Source organism: Pelobates fuscus, chromosome 1 (assembly GCF_036172605.1).
Source record: "Pelobates fuscus isolate aPelFus1 chromosome 1, aPelFus1.pri, whole genome shotgun sequence".
NCBI lineage: Eukaryota > Metazoa > Chordata > Amphibia > Anura > Pelobatidae > Pelobates > Pelobates fuscus.
Window position 1 is genome coordinate 294,089,474 of NC_086317.1, and position 23,881 is coordinate 294,113,354.

At 39.4% G+C, this 23,881-nt stretch overlaps 1 protein-coding gene across 2 annotated transcripts in view; it reads right to left on the reverse strand.

Moving 5' to 3' along the window:
- EGFL6 (EGF like domain multiple 6) overlaps positions 1 to 23,881 on the reverse strand; it is a 130,323-nt gene that overhangs the window by 95,313 nt on the left and 11,129 nt on the right. For both annotated transcript variants that reach the window (XM_063457765.1, XM_063457755.1), the window contains exon 2: positions 1,875 to 1,990. In XM_063457765.1, coding sequence (XP_063313835.1) covers positions 1,875 to 1,990 — 116 coding nt within the window. The remainder of the gene's footprint in view (positions 1 to 1,874; positions 1,991 to 23,881) is intronic.

Genomic DNA, 23,881 nt, shown 5'->3' on the forward strand with positions numbered 1-23,881 from the left:
TTTGTGACACTTAAATAGAATTTGCATTATAATTTGGAACAGGGTGTATACACAAAACTGCTTAATTAAGATAAAGTTGTTTTGGTGACTATAGCTTCCCTTTAAGTATTTTCACAGTATTTCATCTATGTGTGCAGCTCCTTGTTACCTGACATGCTTTTTTTTTATTTTATTTTTTTTTACTAGCCCTGCCACAGCTTTCTAGATTTTACCATCCAATATTTGGAAGTATGTATATGTGTGAACCAAGATATAGATATGTATATATATCTACTGAGTTCTGTGAGTGCACTTTCCTTGGATTATATATGTTGGCTGAAGTGAGCACTACAAATACAACACCGTGAGAGTGGGCGCTGGACCCACGTAGACATATACAGGTGATACTCGAAAAATTAGAATATTGTGCAAAAGTTCATTTATTTCAGTAATGCAACGTAAAAAGGGAAACTAATATATGAGATAGAAGCATTACATCATATCATATAATAATATATATAATATTCCTGGATAAATGCACTCAGAGCGCTTGTAATCATGTGCAATAATAATTAATTTATATATAAGCAGAGGCTGTTATAAAAATGGCACATTGTTCCTCTTTTGAAGCTGTGCCAACAAGTGAAAAAAAAAGTGAAGGGCACAATCATTCAAAACCGCATATCCAGAAGAATTTAGCAAGAGTATATAAGCGGAATGTGCGTGGACTGAGACAGATAAAAAGTGGACACTTTTGAATTCAACTACAGTGACATCACCTATGGGAGATTGCAATTAGAATAAATGGCACAGCCCTAATTTAATAGGAAATTTGCACGCTTGATCATTCTTATTATTTGTAATTAGCTTTAAACACAACCATAAGTTGTTATGTATGCTTTTACATTCTTTACAGTTTTTCATTTAGTTTTGTTATTATGATTGCTATATCCCCGGATTCAAATTTATGATGTGGTATTTCTTAGGCTTACTTTTGTTCATTTAAAACATCTGTCTATATTTTCCTGCTTTGCCAGCAGTGGCGGTCTCTGAAATTACTGAATAAACCAACAGACTGGCAGTTTAGCTCCTGAACAGATGAAAAGGCAAAGGAAATAAGATTTAAATCAGTCAAATGCCACAAATCAGTACCTTCATGCAGTATTTTCACAAAAGATTGCAGATATTTTCAATTTTAAAGCGACAGTAACTTTTCACCTTCAGTTCAGTTTATATAAAAGAAGAAATGTATAGGAACACACAGAATGTGAAAGTTAATGGTACATGTCTGTGTTTACCATAAATAAACTTAAGTTTAACTGAAAGATTAGGATGTTCTTATTTGTCAATTTACTGCTCAGTGGCCATGCTTTGTATTTTATATGGGCTCTGATTGGATCAAAAACAAACAATAAAGCCAATCAGACTGTAGCTTTGAAATCAGCTTTTTTTTGTCTGTCATTACCTACTTGAAGCAGTAAAATGTAAGAGACACATTTCACAACTTATATTTACATTGCAAATGCTATTTCATATAAAACACCTTTATGTGAGGATATTATATTTATATAATATAAATCTGCTGATTTGGCAAAGAGCTTCTGGCACAAGACAGATCTACATTTTTACAATAAAAAAACAAAACACAAAAAAAACCCCCCAAAAACTTTCTATATATCTTTTATACAAATGTTCTAACTTGCTACGCTGTAAAGTATTCTCAATCCATCATTGCGTCATTGTGATGTATTACCTTATTGTTTACTCTGTTTTTGTCCTATATTGAAAACCCTTTTTAATGTGTTTAACATAATGATAACATGTATATAACAAACATGATTAAAAGAACTTCATGGATTTCCTTTGGAGAATGGCTTTTCAATTACATAAATTACCTTCACATTGTCCTTTGCTGTTTCTCGTCCACCCATAGCAGCACTCTGTTCTGGCACCGTATCGACACAATCCAAGCGTGTTTGGAGAAGAAACGAGCTGCCTATGAATTCTGGACCTATAATGGATGCATTTATGAAGTTAATATCACGCGCAAGTTATGACTTGTCATTGTCTAAATTATAGAAAATAGAAAGCTAGACTCATGTCTTAACACTGTCAGTTGGGAATGTCTTTTATACTCTGGCATGGTGTTGTCTGAGTTCTTGTTTTAAGATACTGACTTCACAGCACTGTGGAATATGTGATCACTTTACAAACACACGTAGACAAGTTCCACAACTATAGGATGGAACCAAAGCTGAAAGCTCAAATCAGTTAATTTATTATTCTTTATTATTATTACTATTATTACTGGCATTTATAAAGCGCCAACATATTCTACAGTGCTGTACGAATGAGAAAAATGAGACAATACAATATGAACAGATCAATACAAAAGGTAAAGATTGCCTTGCCCGTGAGCAGAGATCTATCCTCTGAAGATCTTTTATACAGCGTACTTTGCTAGATAGCCCGTGAGCTTATAATCTAAAGGTTAAAATGGGGAGATGAGATAAGAGGTAGTAAGGGGAATTTGGAGGTGATGGCAGAGACAGTTAACAGTATAATTGCAGTAACTGGTAACACGTGAATGGAATGAGTGGGGTGATCGACTGTGAGCATGCTATAAAGTTAGAACCACGGTGAACGGAAAGGCGTGTATTGCTTGGTGGAAATGAAGTGGCTTTGTTTCTGTTGCTTTGTGGAACTGGGCCTAAAGAATAGAGTTAGACACGGTTATTTGATGGAATTAACAGCTTGGAGGGGCAAGGAGTAGGGACAAAACAGACATTTGCTGTATACAATTGAAATATGTTTTGGCTCTTTAGCTCAATTAACACATATATTTAGCTTCATTTGGATAACTGATTTTTCTTCCTTTGAATTGTGGTCAGTAAACATTCAATAGTGGAGAATAGTTGAGCTGGAAGATCATTTCAATTTTGACTGCTTTTTGCATCTTGTGATTTTGAGTGTAAGCTTTGAAATGTGTTAATTTATTCACTGTTTTTTTAAATATATATTTTTTCACATTATATTTATTTATCCCTACTATGTGCAGATTTTTCACAGTGTGCTTATCATGCCATAAAAATAAAAATTAGGAACCTCTTTTATTCAGCATTTCATCCCATTACTTTTATGCATGGTAAGAGAGTTGTTGTAAAGAACATTACACAGAGAGTAAAGGGTGACTGTGTAAATATCACAAAACTAAATAAACATGCAAAACCTTATGGCCATGCTGAGATGATTGCTAATCTTAGGTTCTTGGGTGCTTGAGCAAAGAGCAAGTTCACACGTGCAGCTGTTTATTGTCTGGTTTTTGTCTTAGACCAGCAATAGTTCCAAATTGGAAATGCTCATTGTGAGATCATTTGTGTTCTTTGCAAAAGCTTATTTGTACATAAAATGTGCCAGGTTTTTTTCACAACTATATTATGTTATGATCAAATCATATGATCATGAATTAAACCATAAATTGTTCACACACTTAAATTATGTACATCTAAGAGCATTACCTACTACTTATATAGATGTAGAAAAAGCTAGTTTTCATTTTGAAACACAATTATGTATTTTAACAATTGCCATTAATTTTCTTCATATAGGTTTTTATATTTTCCTATGAAAAATTCTGGATCTTGTAGTTACCTCCATTATCTAGTATACTTTTTTCATTACACCATTGGGATAAAAATATCCTAGGTGGGGATTGTTCCACCTAAACTTTTGAATATGAGCACTCAGATGTAGTTCATGGATATCCGCTTCTCATTTAGATATAGTGAGGGAAAAAAGTATCAGTATTTTAAAACAAGAACTCAGACACCAAGCTAGAGTATTAAAGGCATTCTCAAATGACAGTGTTAAGACATGCAGTGAGGGAAATAAGTGTTTGATCCCCCGCTGATTTTGAACGTTTGCCCACTGACAAAGAAATGATCGGTCTATAATTTTAATGGTAGGTGTATTTTAACAGTGAGAGACAGAATGACAAAAACAAAATCCAGAAAAACGCATATCAAAAAAGTTATAAATTGATTTGCATATCAATTAGTGAAATAAGTATTTGATCCCCTATCAATCAGCAAGATTTCTGGCCCAGGTGTCTTTTATACAGGTAACGAGCTGAGATTAGGAGCACTCTCTTGAAGGGGCCAAGACCAAAGAGCTATCCAAGGATGTCAGGACAAGATTGTAGACCTACACAAGGCTGGAATGGGCTAGAAGACCATCTCCAAGCAGCTTGGTGAGCAGGTGACAACAGTTGGTGCGATTATTCGCAAATGGAATAAACACGAAATAACTGGAGTCTCCCTCGGTCTGGTGCTCCATGCAAGATCTCACCTTGTGGAGTTTCAATGATCATGAGAACGTGAGGAATCAACCCAGAACTACACGGGAGGATCTTGTTAATGATCTCAAGGCAGCTGGGACCATAGTCACCAAGAAAACAATTGGTAACACATTACGCCGTTAAGTACTGAAATCCTGCAGCGCCCGCAAGGTCCCCCTGCTCAAAGCACATGTATAGGCCCATCTGAAGTTTGCTAATGAACATCTGTATAATTCAGAAGAGAACTGGGTGAAAGTGTTGTGGTCAGATAAGACCAAAACCAAGCTCTTTGGCATCAACTCAACTCGCCGTGTTTGAAGGAAGAGGAATGCTGCCTATGACCCCAAGAACACCATCCCCACCATCAAACATGGAGGTGGAAACAATATGCTATGGGGTGTGTGTGTGTGTGGGGGGGGGGGGGGGGTTCTGCTTAAGGGACAGGACAACTGCACTGCATCACTGTGTGACTTTTTGCCTGTGACTCTGTGTGTGTCAGGGTACCTGTAGTCTCTACCTCAGAGGAGGTGAGAGACTTAGACGTTTATCCTCCCAGAGGGGTTGTTTCTTCCGTTCCTCGCGGTTCTCTCGGCCATTTACAAGCCGACCGCGAGGGATCCACTTCCTTATATGACGCGACGCTCAGTAGTCGACGTCATGACGCCAACCCGGGTCGACCTGTCAGTCAACTCCCGAGCACTAATCAGGACTCGTCGGGGGCGTGATTACCCTCTAGAATCAAGGTATAAAGTAAGGCTTTCGGCATCTGCTCATTGCCCTGTCGTGGTTCTAGCCTGTCTAGTCACTCAGTGCTCTTGTATTCTAGTTGTCTCTTTGGTTCTGACCCGGCTTGTTTGTACTACCCTGTTTATCTCTGTTACCCTTTGACTCGGCTTGTCTCTCGCTTACCTGTCCTCTCGTTCCCTCGACCTCGGCTTGTTCCTAGACCATTCTCTACTTACTCCTTACGTTAAGTCCGGCCATTCTAAGGTCCGGTATACGTACCTACCACCTGTTTGTACTCTGCGTGTTGGATCCCTGTCCCGATCCTGACAGTGTGTGACTGTCTATCTGTAACTATGTGTATATGAGTGACAGTCTGCCTGTGACTGTATGTGTGACCTCTTGCCTGTATGCATAACTGTATATGTAAGAAAATAAATATCTAGGCACACCTGAGGTTTCTTCTAAAAGGCAGTCTTTTTTATTTGAAACAAGGAAGTGGAGACAATGTTTCTCTTGATGAGACTTAATAAAGGCTCATAGAGAAGCCGAAACATTGTCTCCACTTCCTTGATATTTTTTTTCTTCTTCTAATTTTTCTCTTAAGGGATTGGCCCTCCCTGTCTCCCTTTCCTGAGCACCCTGCAGGTAGTATTCCCCCTTTTATAGTGTGTGCATTATAATCTTGTTTTCTCTCTCTCTTCATTTAACTGTATATGTGACTGTCTACCTGTCATTGTATGTGTGTGACTTACTGCTTGTAATGGTGTATGTGTGTGTGACTTACTGACTGTAACGGTGAGTGTGTAGGACTGTCTGCCTGTAACTGTGTGTGTGTATGTGTATGTGTGACTGAATGTGAGTGTGTGTGTGTGACTGTCTGCATACAACTGAATGTTTGATTGTTTGTGACTCTGGAAGACTGTTTGCCTGTGACTGCATGTGTGACTTTGTGCATGTGACATTGCAAAAATATACACATGCATTGACACATGGGCTACATGTATTTAAAAAAAAAATCTGAATAAGATCTGAAGATCACTTACAGTCTATACAAAAATATTTCATACACGGTAAATATACCCATAACAAATATCACACACAGTCAATACATCCATAACAAATATCACACACATGGATTCTGAGGCACAGACCAGATTCCCAGCACACTGGACCACCAGAGATCAGCATGCCCCCCTTACTGCAAGGTCACAACATGGAATGGGGAATAAATATATATTATTTAATAAAAATAAAAAAAATGATTAATGTAATAAAGCCCCCTATACACACACACACTATACATGGATGAGCGGGTGTAACCATGGAGGTGTGCTGTGAAGATTTTTTGCATGGGGCGCCTAAAGGCCCAAGGCCTGCCATGGATTTTTGCATGCATCCTCTAGCAAGGTGTGTACTGTGCTACCCATGAATTTACGAATAATATGAATGAAGCTATCTGACATGTGTAAATGCTCCCTGACTATTTTCTAATATCGTTTCAAGAGTCAAACAGTTTGGTACTGCTGAACTATACATGGTATATTAACTTTTAAGCATTTGTATTGGAAAAAACAAGAGGGCCAGGATTGGCTAATATCTCATGTCATTGGCCTAAGAGAGACGATTTAGAGTTGCATTAAACTAGAAACACTCTGCCTGTCAGTTGCAAATATGTAAACTCAATAATTTTAGTTTGAAGTTCTTAACATGCAAACTAAATGTGAAAAGTTGGATCCATTTTTCAGACATTTTACTCTATGGTACCAATCACATGCTTGCAAATATAATTCCGAGAATAGCATTGCACTGACAATAACATTCTTCAGCAGTACCTTGTAAACGATGTACTCACACAGACTAAAATGTAACATCACAGCTACCTCACAATATAATTATATGTAATGCAGATAGATTGCTCTCATTTGTAACCAAAACACACATTTGATTTTCTGCAGTCACCAATTCGGCGTATTCAAATTAAATTATCAAATCGACATGAAATGAAATGTGTTCTTGATCATGGCTGTAGAATGTTATCATTATTGTACTCTACAGAAGGCAAAAGGTCTTCACATGGGAAACAAGGGCAACATTTGACCATTAAAGATGATTGCACAGGAAATAGCTGAAGTGGTGTGAAAGGTTTTTGTTACATGACTTAGTTCCAATTACTTCCCTTTATTAATTTGCGGATGCCTTTAAATCAGCAGGTTGCCGCTTGAACAAATAAACTTCCTGATTGTTATATTTTCCTTGAGACAGCAGTAATTCCACATATTTCCATTTTGATAATGTACAAAGACTCAAAAAATACTACAGTTATTTTCAAAGATTTAGCTTGTAAAAACATACATGAGAAGAAAGCTATTGCATGTTTTTACTTTTGCTGTTAGATATGTGACAGGCAGTGATGTAAAATGCTTCTAAGTAGTGGTTTATTTTGCTTCTTGTAACAAGAGAGGCCCAGGCATTGAATGATTGTGTAAGCAAAATGAATGAGGGATAACGAGATACTTTCATTTGTACAAGTGGTGACCATAAGTGTTCTATTCATCCCTTTTGTCTGTTAACCTTTTGAGTGCCACCCTTTAAGTGCTCAAAGGTTAAATGTCAGTACAATCTACATCTGTCATTTGTACTGAGCACTGTTTAACTAAAGTACAATGCAGCCCTTTGTTCATCAAAAGCATAGTACAGTACATATACAAGCGTAAGACAATATGGATGGAGTTAGACTAAATATTATTGATATATATTTTAATAAATATATTTATTTATTTATGGATGGAGTTAGACTAAATATTCTAAATATATATTTGAATAAATATATTTATTAAAGGCTCTATCGCCTCACACTTACCTTTTTCCTATTGTTTTCTCTTATCTTCCTCTCTCAGAATCTGTTCTTCTTTTCTTCATTTCTGATCTAGTTTTCTTTAAAACATAAGACAGGGACTACTTTGTCTTATGCATTTTTCATACGCTTGGCAATTGTGAAAAAATGGTGGAGCTCACAGCAAGTTCCACTTCCTTTGTCAAGATAGCAAACTCAAGATTGCCATGTGTAAGAAAAATACACATTGTGAAGTAATCCTTACTTTGTCTCATGTGTTAAAGAAAACTAGATCGGAAAAGAAGGACAGATTTAGACATAGATAATTTAATTACATGAAAGCCAATATACGTCATCCATATCACTATTTGCATTAAATAGCAGAAGACCTCCATTTTTACCCCCTTCTATAGAGAATAAAATTTGCAAATCTGCATTAAACTATGGCCACAATTTAACAAGCTTTCCCAACGATTTAATAATGTTAGAAAAACATTTTAGATGTGTCTACACACATTCCCACATTCAATAAATGGTGACTGCAGATACAATCATTTGGAAAGTTTCTCTCAAAGTTTCGAAACATTTGGAAAGCTTATTAAATGCCTAGAGCTTAGAACTAGTTTAGATCTTTTTAGATGCAGTTGATTATATCTCCCCAAAATGTTTTTTTTTTTTTTTTTTTAGCCTTTAGGATGACAGAGAATTATGGGAGATTGGGTCCACAGTATCAAGCCTGATCTAAAATGAGGTTTTAAAGTATTGTTTCTTACATATTTAGTGACATTTAATAAATAATAGGAGCTGGATAGTTATCTGGAAACAGCTAGAGGCTGATTAACTTACTTGTACTCCCTCATGGAGATCATGAACACCTGCATCGCATTGCTGTGGTTCAACTCTTTCTCCAGATAAATAGAGTAAGGCCCTTGCATTGCCTTTATGTTAAACTACAAGCTCTTTGAGCTCTGATCTTATGATGGCAACCAAAAAATCCAAGGGAATTATTATTTACAGAACACTCACGTATTCAGCTGTGTTGGTGAATGTATCTACATAATAAATCAAATATATAAATTGTAACAACTAAAGCCTGTTTTTCTCACTGTTTTTGTCAATAATCATGGAAAACTACACAATTTGGGACAAAATAGTTTGTAGTAAGTTGCAAAAGATGGGATATTTTTACCAATACCAACTCAGTTAAAGAGCTGTCTCCTCAATTTTTTTAAAAAAAATAACATTATTAGTTAAAGTTTTCTGTGCAGGGAGTGAAGCAGGGAAGACCATAGAGATTAACTGTTGGTTTTCAAACACTGTCTGACCAAGGTGCATGTATGTATATCACTGAAGGATCCTGCCATGTACTGAAGGTTGGGATTCGTTTTTCTCAGTTTTTTTTTTTTTTTTTTTTTTACTTTATTTTACTTAATTTAATACTTAATTTAACAAAACAAAAACTATCCAAACTTGTTGAAATTATTATTATATTAACATAGTTTCAAGTGGACTGTTGTCTTTTAAGTTGACCTAAATTTTGAAATTCTGTTAGCATTTCACCACAATTCTTTTTTTTTTATTAAATATACTCACATAATAGTATATAAGAACCATGGTCACGTATGCTTCCTCTGCACAAAATGGCTTCTCAACATGAACTACATGACCTCTTGTCATGTGGCACTATCACCTAAAACTCTATTTCCATGTATCACCTTCTAAAATAATGTAAATACATCCATGATTATCATTTGCAGAAAAGTTCCTAGCTTTCCCCTGTATAGGTAACAGGTGGAAATGGTTATTTTATTTCTGATGCCATGTACCCAGAATGCCTAGCGCTAGCTTTCATTTTTCTTTCTATAATGCTACAAACATATTTAAAAACCAGCAAATAGCAGAGAAAACCAGCAGAATTTCTGACAAGTATCAGGCACTTACTAGGATTTCTGTGAACGAATAAACTATTTATATATTAAAGATTCCAAAAATATATCCACTCTTTATTTTCTCCCTACAAGATAAGAAGCAGACGCATTTCTTTTTATATTCCACAAAAGTACAAATTTTTGGTTATCATATAGCTGTGGGGAAGGACACATAGAAGATAATATACAGGTTAACTCACATGGGTGAAGCTCCAGGACTTTGTTGGATAAGAAGCGCTCTTTAAAATTTTCTCTTTATTCTTTGCAAGCAAAATTACCATGCGTAACTTCAGTATGCAGACCTCTTTCACATACAGCTGCAAAGTAACTTCACTTAAAGAAATTTCTCTGACCTCGGTACATCCCAGATAAATGTATATTTCCTGGTTGACAAATCACATCTTTTGAATCTTTTCCGACTCACTTTTCTGTGGTCAGAAATTTAACTTCTCTACTTAAAAGACCAGTACAAGCTGTATAACCATTGCAGTGTGGTACGGCGATTATGGCACCAGGAGTGCCCTGGAGCTCTTGTATGGTAAGTAGTCAAACTATTTGCAAGCTGTTTGTTAACTTACCTGGGGTTTGCCTGGCACCTCATCTGAGACATGGCTACCCAGTGGTGCTTCGCAGGTGGCTGAGAGTGCTCAGCTTATGCACTCAGCCAATCAATCGGCCCTCTATTGCCTTAGCTCATGGAAGCTAATAGAAGCTCAGAGACAGAGCTAAGTAAACCAAGTAAGTTTCCAAAGAATTAGTAAAATGTCTGGCAACTGTGAGGGTGCCGGGGCACTGCAATGTGCTGTAGTGGTCATGGTGCTTGGCGTGTTCCTTTAATGACCCTTGCTTTAGTTTGACCAACACTTTTCATTAATCATTATAGCATACATAAATCACAAATCATTATAACTATACAACTTTACATATTCCTGGCTTTTCTTTCTAATAACCAAGCACCACAATCACTGCTGTTATTGTAGGATTGTGGTGCTAGGAGGCAATTCGTGACGTTTTTGGTAAACTTGCTGGAGACATCACAATGAAGAAGTACCCTTCTTCATTACCTTTCCATATTCAGTTTGCTGTAGTGGTTATTGTATTTGGAGGGTCTCTTTCACTTACTGGTACATTTACAAATTTCTGTGTCTTCCATACATAATTTGATACTTTTTTACATAACACTTTATGTTCCAAACACAAATCCACTCCTCTACTTAAGGATTTTAAATCATTAGTAATTTGAGTTAGACATTTTGGATCTGGTAACAGATTAGCTTACTGTGTGTCTAGGGGTCATACGCATTGCTAAAATCCAAATAAACTCTTTTACCCTGCTGCCATCTATTATTTAAATTGCATTGTCAAATAATCACAATAGCCATGTGTATGGAATGAACTGCCTACATTGCATCCATGCTGTCTGGAATATTGTAAGGCACTGTTTAAATCTTTTTTTTAAAGTTACCATTTTCCCAAAGCTGAATCAAACCCATAGTTTAGTTCCCTGATTTGACCCTGTTCCCCTGTTTTTTACATAGTACATTTCCAATTCCCAGTTTTTGTTCTGGTCTGGAACTCTTTTTATACACACACCCCAGATTGGCACTGACTCACTTTTCCCCAATAGATTGTCGATATAAAGCATAAATAAAGCAAATAGTACATTGTTAAAAAAAAATTAACAAAAGCAATATATTCACATTAGCATTTCTATCATTTGCTGCAAGGTTACGCATTTTGGAAACATGGCTAAAAATGATCATCCAAGCTAATGGTCCATTGTTTGCAGTGGGGGTTATGTGCATAGCCCACAAATCCTCACCAGCAAGCAGTCCCGGACTCACTAGAAACCTCATCATTGAAAACCCAGAAACTTTTATGATAGCTAACTGAAACATCATTGCGCCTGACTTTCATGTGCCATATATACCCCAAAACTGCATGTAGATAAAACCATATGACTTTACTATGGTACATTACATGTTGGAAAACTCTTTAGTATTAATTAGTAAACAAACCATTATTTTTATAATGTGCATCGTATCAGCATATAAATCTTGAATCTCTATAGAACAAAACTTATTTAGATTATAATCTTTATTAGTCGACGGTCATCATTTTTCTACTGGATTAAATTTAGATATCAATTTGTTTGAAATAAGTGTCTCACAAAATGTAAAACTCTGCAGGATAAACTAGAGCGTTATAAATAAATGATAATTATCCTGTCAACTGTGCAATATTAGAAATAATTACATTCTGGGAACGATGCAGTGTTTATATTAATATTTCTGTGTGGTCTGTGCATTCGCTCTTCCTAGACTTTGAACTCTTGGAACTATAAGCATTTCTGTTTTACTGAGTCTTTCATAAGTTTTAACATGGTTTGACAATTAACAGGGTCTCGCCAAGAGTTATACAATTATTATTATTATCGCCATTTATATAGCGCCAATAGATTCTGAAGCGCTTTACAATATCATTAGAGGGGGGATTTAACTATGAATAGGACAATTACAAGAAAACTTACAGGAACGATAGGTTGAAGAGGACCCTGCTCAAACGAGCTTACAGTCTATAGGAGGTGGGGTATAAAACACAATAGGACAGGAAATAGCAATCAATCACATAAGGTGGGAGTGAAGCAGAGCTGGAGGAGAGAGTAGAGTGCTGCCCTAGGAGAGAGCAAGAGACAGGTATGTGAGGTAGAGGTTACTCTAGGAGGCCATAAGCTTTCCTAAAGAGATGGGTTTTAAGGCACTTCTTAAATGATTGTCGACTAGGGGAGGGTAGGCGGTAGTCTGATGGTGGCAGGCAGGCTATTCCATAGGAAGGGAGCCACCCGCGAGAAGTACTGCAAGCACGAGTTGGCCGTACGGGTGCGAGCAGCGGACAGGAAAAGGTCACGGGCAGAGCGGAGAAGAAGGGGCATACCTATGGATCTGTGAGAAGATACAGTATAAGAGGGACTAATATTGGTCAGTGCTTTATAGGTTTGGGTTAGCACTTTGAATTGACTCCTATAGGATACAGGAAGCCAATGTAAGGACTGACAGAAGGGTGAGGTGTGAGAGGACTGGCTAGAGGGGAAAATCAGTCTGGCGGCAGAATTCATTGAAGAATGTAGCGGGGCAGTACGGCTATTGGGAAGACCAGTTAGGAGAGAGTTACAATAGTCCATGTGAGAGATTACTAGAGCATGGACAAGCTCTTTAGTAGCATTCTGTGTAAGAAAGGGGTGGATGCGGGCGATGTTTATAAGGTGGAATTGGCATGATTTGACAACAGACCGGATGTGCGGCTTAAAGTGAGACCAGAATCAAAAGTAACACCAAGACATCGTGCTTGTAAGGATGGGCTGATATGCGTACCACCAATCTGAAGGGAGAGCGAGAGAGGAGGATTAATATTGGGAGGAGGAAAGACAAGAAGTTCTGTTTTGGAAGGATTGGGTTTCAATGCAAGAGTAAAATAACAGAGCAAATTAAAATTGAAAGTCACAGAAAGCATGAAAGGATAGTGATGAGCTGTAATTTGTTTGAAAATACTCGTGGGTGGAGTTACCAATTTTATTTTTACTAAAATAATGGATAATATGTGCAACCCCTAGAAGTTCTAAAGTCTGCCTGAAACCAATCATCTGGGCCTGACCTCCGGCACCAAGCAAGTTAAAAACGTAAAAAAATCCTAGCTATTTATTCCTTAAAAGAACACTCCAAGCATCATAACTAACAACTTAACTGGGTAGAAATGCCGCATCAAGTCTTTGGATGTTAGTACCATGCATTTTAGTAATTTTTTCTGTCAAACCAGCTTATTAGTTTGACAGAAAAATTAATTGTAAAAGATATTAAGGAATCTTTAGCCCATCCCTGAGAAACAAGACTTGAACTGGGGCAACAGCACAGTGGATGTTGTCATTCTGTATTTTTAGCTAAATTCCAAAACCCCAATTAGATGAAAACATCTTAAAGGGAAACTCCAGTGCCAGAAAAACGATCCGTTTTTCTGGCACTGGAGGGTCCCTCTCCCTCCCACCCACCAATCCCCGGTTACTGAAGGGGTGAAAACCCCTTCAGTCACTTACCTGGGACAGCGGCGATGTCCCTCGCCGCTGTCTCCGCCTCCGCGACGCTCCTCCTAGTGATTACGTCGGCCGGTGGGCGAGACTAATCTCGCTCACCGGCCGAGGAGACCTAATGCGCATGCGCGGAAATGCCGCGCATGCGCATTACGTCTCCCCATAGGAAAGCATTGAAAAATCATTTCAATGCTTTCCTATGGGGAATAGAGCGACGCTGGAGGTCCTCACACAGCGTGAGGACGTCCAGCGACGCTCTAGCACAGGAAACCTGTGCTAGAAACAAGGAAGTGACCTCTAGTGGCTGTCTAATAGACAGCCACTAGAGGTGGAGTTAACCCTGCAATGTAAATATTGCAGTTTATGAAAAACTGCAATAATTACAGTTGCAGGGTTAAGGGTAGTGGGAGTTGGCACCCAGACCACTCCAATGAGCAGAAGTGGTCTGGGTGCCTGGAGTGTCCCTTTAAGGCAATTCAAACTCTACATAAATTCATGTATATTTCATTAGGATTCATTGATAATGTAGTTTGGTTAAAACATTTTTTCATTATTAATTTCAATTTTGGGTGATAGAAAATACTCGTTTAAGCTGAAGGATCCACATCAATCCATACTTATAACATCGATTTTGTTGCTGTAAATTCCAACTTCGACAGATAGCACTGTAAATACCAAAGCAAGGGATGCAGAAACTACTGTTCCTGAGATGTTTGTGTATTCCTGAAGTGGTGGTGACTGATTCCATTCATTGGTAACTTTAACCTTTCATTAGTACTCAGGAGGCCTGTCTGTAAGTCATCACTATGGGCTCTATTCACAAAGCAACAAACTGTGAATTGAAAACCAAGTTGCAAAATTTGGACAAAAATAACTTATTCGGAAAAGTTCTCTATCTCATCCAGAATCACAGCTCGGCTATTTTAGCCTCACTGTAATATGTTTTCTAATTAGTACAATTCAGTATTTAATTTATAAGCTAACACTCTTAAAGGGACACTATAGCCACCAAAACAACTTTAGCTTAATGAGGCAGTTTTGGTGTATAGATCATGCTTCTGAAGTCTCACTGCTCAATTCTCTGCCATTTGGGGGATAAATCACTTTTGTTTCTGTTAATGCAGCCATAGTCACACCTTCCTTGTCTGTGGCTAACACAGTCTGTATAAAAATATAATGGTTTTATTTTCAATCAGATGTTACTTACTTAAAAAAAAAAATTATTTCCTGCTCTGTTCATTGAAGGTTATTCACTAACAAGGCTCCTGCAGGGTCTAGGCTATTAACCGATCAGGAAATAAGAAATTCTCAATTAAACAGAATTTGCAATAAAGGAAGTGTAAACATTAGATGACCCATTGCAGGAAGTGTTTAGAAAGACTGCGTAAGTCACATGCAGGGAGGTGTGCCTAGGGCTGCATACACTAAGTGATTTAACTCCTAGATGGTATAGCATAGAGCAGCAAGACTACAGGGACATGATCTATACATCCAAACTGGGGAGAAAGGGGAGAGGGCACTATAATGTTAGGAATACAGATTTGTATTCCGAACATTATAGAATCCCTTTAAGACAGGGCCGGACTGGCCCACCGGGATACCGGGAAATTTCCCGGTGGGCCGCGGCACCTGGGGGCTGCTCTGGCAATATGTGCCACCGGGTGGCTGGTCCGGTGGCACACACTTTGAGGGGGGCGGCCGGCAGGCGGCCGTATTGCACGCTGCAGCCTCGCCGGTCCGGCGGCACACCTAATGCTGAGGGCTGAGGGAGGAGCATGTCTCTCTACCATGCTCCCTCGCGGTTCCCACAATCCCCAGCAGCATCCGTGCTGGGGATTGTGGGAACCGCGAGGGAGCATGGTAGAGATATGCTCCCTCCCCCTTCAGCCCTCAGCATTAACAGTGCTGCCGGACCGGCGAGGCTGCAGCGTGCAATGCGGCCGGCCCCCTGACTCCTCTCAGGTGGGTGGGGGGGGATAGAAGTGGGGGGGAGAATAGAGAGAGAGACAGAGGGGGGTGTGAAAAGAGAGAGAGAGGGGGGTGGGTGAATAGAGAGAGAGAGACAGAGGGGGGTGAGTAGAGAGAGAGACAGAGGGGGGGTGAATAGAGAGAGAGAGACAGAGGGGGTGAATAGAGAGAGAGACAAAGGGGGGGTGAATAGAGAGAGAGAGGCAGAGGGGGGTGAATAGAGAGAGAGAGACAGAGGGGGGTGAATAGAGAGAGAGAGACAGAGGGGGGAATAGAGAGAGAGACAGAGGGGGTGAATAGAGAGAGAGAGACAGAGGGGGGTGAATAGAGAGAGAGAGAGACAGAGGGGGGTGAATATATAGAGAGAGAGACAGAGGGGGTGAATAGAGAGAGAGACGGGGTTGAATAGAGAGAGAGACAGAGGGGGGAGAGTGCCACAGGGAGAGGGGGGAGAGTGAGACACAAGGGGGGAGAGAGGGGCGAATAGAGAGAGACAGAGGGGGAGGGAGAGTGCCACAGGGAAAGGGGGGAGAAAGAGACAGAGGGGGGAGAGTGAGACACAAGGGGAGAAAGAGGGGTGAATAGAGAGAGACAGAGGGGTTGGGAGAGTGCCACAGGGAAAGGAGGGAGAAAGAGACAGAGGGGGGAGAGTGAGACACAAGGGGCGAAAGAAGGGTGGGTGGATAGAGAGAGACAGAGGGGGAGGGAGAGTGCCACAGGGAAAGGAGGGAGAAAGAGACAGAGGGGGGAGAGTGAGACACAAGGGGAGAAAGAGGGGTGAATAGAGAGAGACAGTGCCACAGGGAAAGGGGGGAGAAAGAGACAGAGGGGGAGAGTGAGACACAAGGGGAGAAAGAGGGGTGAATAGAGAGAGACAGAGGGGGAGGGAGAGTGCCACAGGGAATCTCTAGCCCTGGAGCTACGGGCTAGAGTTCACTCTCACCACTGCGACCACCAGGGATTCCTGGTGGTCCAAGTGGTGAGAGTGAACTCTAGCCCCATACAAACACTGCCCACACACACACCATACACATTCACACACTGCCCCCCCATAAACACACACAGACCCCCATACACACATTACCCTGCACACACAGCCACCCATACACACATTGCCCCACGCACCCTACACACTGAACCTTTCACACACATTGCACCCCTCACACATTGCACCACTGCTCCTATACCCTACTACAGCCCCATATCCCAGCAGACCCCAGGTAAGTTGTCAAACTGTACTTAAACAGTTTAACTACTTACTCTGGGAGCGGGTCCCGGCACTCCTGGCACCATACCCACTACACAGAGCAGTAGTGGTTATTGTGCATGGATTATTTCTTTAAATAATCTATAGGTGCCCCTCCTGAGATCAGGCTCTGGATCCGCCACTGATTTATATTATATATATATATATATATATATATAATTATGCCTATTATATTTACACATATATCAAAGTACATTTATATATGCATAATACACTAAGAAATGTCATTGATATGTACAATATGTAATAAGCAGATATTGGCCCAGTCTTGTTGCTAGGTGCATAATCCAGCACAATAACATATTTAAAGTGAAGAGCGCACCCACAGGACCTCAAAATAAACAAGATAACGTCATTTTTTACAGTTGTGCCCTACATACATTCACCATTTCAGTCCCATTACCAAGCTTTCCTTAATATGTCATGGTAGTTGGACTGAAACATTGGTTATATGCAAAGGCACGTCTGCTTAAAATAAATCTGCACTCTTTTTTTTTAAGCCTATATGTGCTTTTTTTCACGTTGGAGTAATAATTTGTAATTTTAAGTTCTCTTTTCTAACTCTGTATCTGCACACTATGCTGGCGCAACGCATTATGGGGCTGGTAAATATTTTTTTTCCAGGGCTGCTTTTAATTCCCAGTCCGGCCCTGCTTTAAGACAAGGTAGAGAAATACTTACATAATGTGATGCACTCAGAGAGAATATTTGTATAAGGGTTTTTAATGGGTAGAGATGCTTATTCTTGGGTTACTTTACATAATGTCCTCTATTTAAGGTCATCATTTTTAAAGTATTTGCATGACTATCATTAATTCCATAACTATGTTCTTTCAGCTCTCTCACTTCATGATTTTTACAGTTGATGTTATATTCATATGCTACATGCAAAAAAAAGTATTTTTCAAGCCAAAATACTTTAATGATTTGTTATAGCTAAACCATGACCTGCATAGGAATACCGCAGTCAATTTATTCTCTTGTGTATCTGTATTAAAGCAAGACATTTTTTTTAAACTCAGACTGAAAATAGGAATTTAGTGTATAAAATCCAATTTATATTCACCTAAACAGATAAGTAAACCAATACATCATGTACATCTACACAATTTTATTATTATTATTAATTCTTTAAAATGAGAGCGCCTTTATCTTGCAATATTTCAAAACTGAAAGATTGGTGTAGAACAGGGATCCTCAAACTTTTAAAACAGGGGGCCAGTTCACGGTACCTCAGACACTGTTGGGGGCCGGACTATAACAAATATTAACGAATTCCTATGCACACTGCACACACACGCATAAGGACATAAATACACACATACATACATAAACAGACAGACACAGACATACACATACATACATATATATATATATATATATATATATATATGTCCTGAAGAAAGTTAAGAATCTTGAACTGAAACATCAACATTTTTTACCAGCCATCAACCTAAATAAAAGCTAAGTTTTATTTTTACTGCATGTTAGTCCTTGAAGTGCTATCATTTCCCTATTTTTGCATATATATACGGACATGCATGCATACATACATACATACACACACACATACATACATACATGCATACACACAGACAGACATGCATACATACACATGCTGACATACATACAGACAGACACACACTGACATACATACACACACACACACACACATACTGACACACATACATACAGACATACATACAGACATATATACAGACTGAAATACATACACATACATGCAGATACACACACTGACACACACATACATACATATACACAGACATACAGACTGAAATACATACACATACATACACACACACATACTGACATACATACATACCGACAAACATACATACGTACACACATACACATACTGACATACATACAGAAGACATACTGACATACATACATACACACACACACACATACTGACATACATACATATACACATACATACTGACATACATACATACAAACATACTGACATACTTACACACATACTGACATATAATTCTCATTCCTGGACTACCATACGCTCTCAAAGGCAACGTAGCCAATCTGTTGTGACCCCGTAACGTTCAAAAACACTATAAAACCTGTACATGGGGGGTACTGTTAAACTCAGGAGACTTCGCTGAACACAAATATTAGTGTTTCAAAACAGTAAAACGTATCACAACAATTATATCGTCAGTGTAAGTGCCATTTGTGTGTGAAAAATGCAAAAAACTTCACTTTCACTGACAATATCATCGCTATGATATGTTTTACTGTTGTGAAACACTAATATTTGTGTACAGCCAAGTCTCCCGAGTAAAACAGTACCCACCATATACAGGTTTTAGGCTGTCATGAAAAGTTACAGGGTTAAATACAGTGCTAGCAAATTAAATTCTCTGGAATTTCGGTCTGGTGGGTTGTCAGGCAGGTCCCTCAAATTGCAATCAATAAAATTACTTAATTACCGTACTTATTATTTATATTTTATAAAAATATATATACAATATATATAATTTATATATTTTTAGATTTATTAACATTATATTTTTAACAGAAGCAGGGAGACTGGCAGTCAGTTTAGGCAGTCCCCCTGCAGCCAGCACTATGGGCGCCTATTGTGGCCATGTGACTAGGTACGTCCCTGGTCCTTAAGGAGTTAAATTTAAGGTCTGAATTGGAAATATTCTATTAGTCAACTATGCTTTCAATTTCGACTACTCTGGCCTTACATTTGAAATTTACTTAGAATATTCACTTTAGTAAGTAATAATAATAATAATAATAATAATAATGTCTGTAGGTTAAGGGCTTCCTTCCTACCCCTTCCAGGATGCTACCAACTGGTCACTGAACACTAATGCTTCCAGTACTGGGTTCTGAGACTTTCCCAACTGAAGGATCCTCTTACTAGTTAGGAAGATGCCTGTCTGATGCTGTAGCCTGCTTGTTCAAGCGCAGCAGCTTTAAAGAAGTTAAAGGTAGGTATTTTTGTATGCATTATACATGTACTTGTTGGGTTGTCACTTCCCCTCTGGACTGTCCCTTTAACAGTTGGTTGTGGATAATTGACAAGTAACTGTTAAAATGTAGGCCAAACTATGTGAACTGAGAAAAAACTCTCATGCTCAAAAACATAAACCCACGTTTTATTTATGAATTAATTTTGATATCTGCCAGTGGATATCATGTACGGGAATGTTAAAAGACTGGAAAGAGGGGGCGTGGCCTGACCGCTTAAGGAGACGGACGTGTAAGCGATCAGCTCCTGGAGAGAGCCACATAATATAGCAATTAGACGAGCAAAAAACGAAAATCGACCCGCACATAGATTACCGGGTGTCACGGAGAGGAAGATGGCACAGCGTACCACTAAAAAATCGAAGCTGAAACAGACAGAATTACAAGTCACGGCCTTATCACCGCCGACACGCCGCGCGCAAGATGGCGCTGGTAGGCCCACATCACCGGCCTCGAGCTCTGGGAGAAGCGATGAAACTATCATATCGCTCACAACAGCACCGGCTACCGACTCTTCAATTAAGAAAATGCTTGCGGAATTACAAGCTTCTCTACAAGCCGACTTTGCTAAATTGGCCAAGGAGATTAGAATGGAGGTGAAGGCCCTCGGCGAACGCACAGAGTGTTTGGAATCAAAAACAGAAGAGATAATCACTGCACATAATAACGTGGCCTCCGCCTGTGAGGCACTAGAGACGAAGCTCACCTCTGTACTTACGAAACTAGCCAACCACGAAGATAGAGATCGACGGAATAATGTCCGAATTCGCGGCATTCCTGAGGAGATCGACCCTGCAGACCTGGGGAAATATACGAAAGAACTCTTTCAGGAAATACTACCGGAGGTCCCGACATCTGAACTCCTGCTGGACAGGATTCATAGACTGCCTAAGCCTAAGCATCTCCCAGTATCCGTCCCACGAGATGTTATCACAAGGCTTCATTACTATACAACGAAGGAAAATCTCATGCAAACGACAAAGAAATTGCAAACGCTGCCTGGGATTTACAGTAAACTTCAATTATTCACTGATCTGTCGGCGGCTACACTAGCAGCACGGAGGTCCTTCAGCCAAATCACTAAAGCATTGCGAGCAGCGGACATCCCGTATAAGTGGGGTTTCCCCACAAAACTTATCATCCGACGAAACGGCATAGAACATCACCTACCTTCACCAGAAGACGGGGACACGCTTCTGTCCGATTGGGGCCTGCCTGTGGAGGCGAACGACAACGAACATGCCTCCCACCGATACTTCACTAAATCACCGATGAAACTGACCCAGAATTGGCAAACTGTCGCTACAGCTAAGTGACTACATCACATACCCTTTCTGAGTCTCTTTTAACCTGATTATAGTCAGGGTATATGGGTAACCGGGTAATGCTGTTTTTTCAATCTCCACCCAATACCTAGCTGTTCCTGTTGCGGACGGGACTGTTATAATTGCAAGGAACAGACAGGCTGGCTTGCTGGGGGGGCTCTTATTCTTGGGCCCCTCCATCAAGTCACAAGTTGCACAAACCTCATAAAGCGGATAAACGCAAATGTATTTTATATGTCATAAATGCAAATTCTATGTAACCTTCATATATCATTCCCTAAAGGTAAAATAGGGGCTCTCTCCCCCCCAAATGGGCTTTTTTTTGGCCTACTAACCAAGACATGGTTAAGTCTCGATTTGGAGACACTTTTCTTGTATATATTTGGATGTTTATGTTCATTTTTTGTTTCCCCTGTTATTTAACCCCCCCCGGTACATTTGAAGGAACGTAATAAGAGTGCATATTCTAGCTTTAACACGGGTCTAAAGGAGAATGTCCACACTGACCTTTGTGAAATAACACTCACACAAACTATTTACAGCAGAGAACAGCATCACTCAAGTGAATATCTGGCAGGATATCAATATCTGGGTAGCCTTTATCTTTATTTCCTAGGTCTCAGTATCTTACAATTTAGTAAATGTCATCTAGGGAATCTTCTGTATATTTCTGATGTCTATTAACATTTTTTCCTTGAACACCAAAGGCTTAAACTCGCCTCACAAACGTAGGATGGCACTCAGGGAAGCAAAAAACAATAACGCACATATAGCGTTTTATCAAGAAACCCACTTCCAAAGAAATAACCAACCCAAATTCTTCTCTAAACATTTCCCAGTAGGTTACCACAGTACTTACAAATCAAAGAAGAGAGGAGTGACAATTTTGATAAACAAGGATTTATCCTTCCAATTAATAAAAAAAATAGGGGATAGAGAGGGGAGGTTTCTCATACTACAATGTGTAATTAATAATGCACGATTTACCCTGGTTAATATATATGGTCCTCACACAGACCAACGGAGCTTTTTAGAGAAGATTCTCACTTTATCACTTGCACATAAGTTTGGCGATCTTATCATAGGAGGGGATACAAACTTCCTCCTCGACCCAGCCTTAGACTCCACCTCTACTGATAAAGTCAAAAAAGCTACAGCTACACAAAGGGTACGATCTGCAAAAATTATAGGAGATACACTTTTAGAACATGGGTTCCTGGACATCTGGAGGGCACTCAATCCATTAGACAGGGATTATACGTATCATTCTCTTAGCCATACAACATACTCGCGTATAGACCGATTTTTAATCCCCAAATCACAGACGCTACAAATAATGAAAGTGGATATAGGAGACATCAAGTGGTCGGATCATGCCCCGATTTTGCTGACGACCAAGATGCAATACCCTGTCACTGGCAAGCACGCTTGGAGGCTTAACGATACTCTTTTGTCAGACCATACTTTAATCACACAACTCCAGGCAGAATTGGAAGCGTATTTCTCTCTCAATAACACTGGGGAGGTGGGAATAGAAACCCTGTGGCAAGCACACAAGGCAGTCCTGAGAGGCCAACTTATCAAACACGCTAGTTATAATAAACAACAGCGCCTGGCCACGTATACAAAAATTCTAACCGACTTAGCCACACTCACACACGCTGACAAGAGGTCTCCCTCTTACGACAACACTACGAAAATACTCCAACTCCAGGCCCGCCTGAAAGATATGGACCTAGCTAAGACTACATATTTCCTTACCAGAATGAAACATAGATTTTTCAAAGACGGGAACAGAGCTGGCAAAATTTTGGCATCCCAACTCAAAGCACGGACGTCATCGTCTAAGATTGCCTTTCTCCAATCAGACAAGGGACACAAAATTACTAATCCACAAGACATAGTGGAAGAATTAGGCCCATACTACAGCAAATTATACAACCTAGCTGAAGATAGGGACCTCCACACACCTCAACAAACTGACATTGATGACTTTTTACGAGATGTTCAGTTACCGTCCCTCAACCCGATAGAAAGACAACAACTGATTGAACCATTCACAGTACCAGAAGTTTTACAAACCATAGCACAATTACCGAAGCATAAATCACCCGGCCCAGACGGATTTACTAACATGTATTATTATACGTTTCGACATATATTGGCTCCTTATTTGACAGACTTATTTAATCACTGCTTCACTACAGGCAACATGCCCAGGGACATGTTGAAAGCACATATTTCTACATTACCGAAGCCAGGCAAACCCCCTACACACTGCCCTAATTTTCGGCCCATATCTCTCTTGAATTGCGATACCAAGTTATATGCTAAACTTATAGCGAATAGGCTAGCAAAGATAATACCCCGTATCGTGCATAATGATCAGTCAGGATTTGTTAAAGGCAGACAAGGAT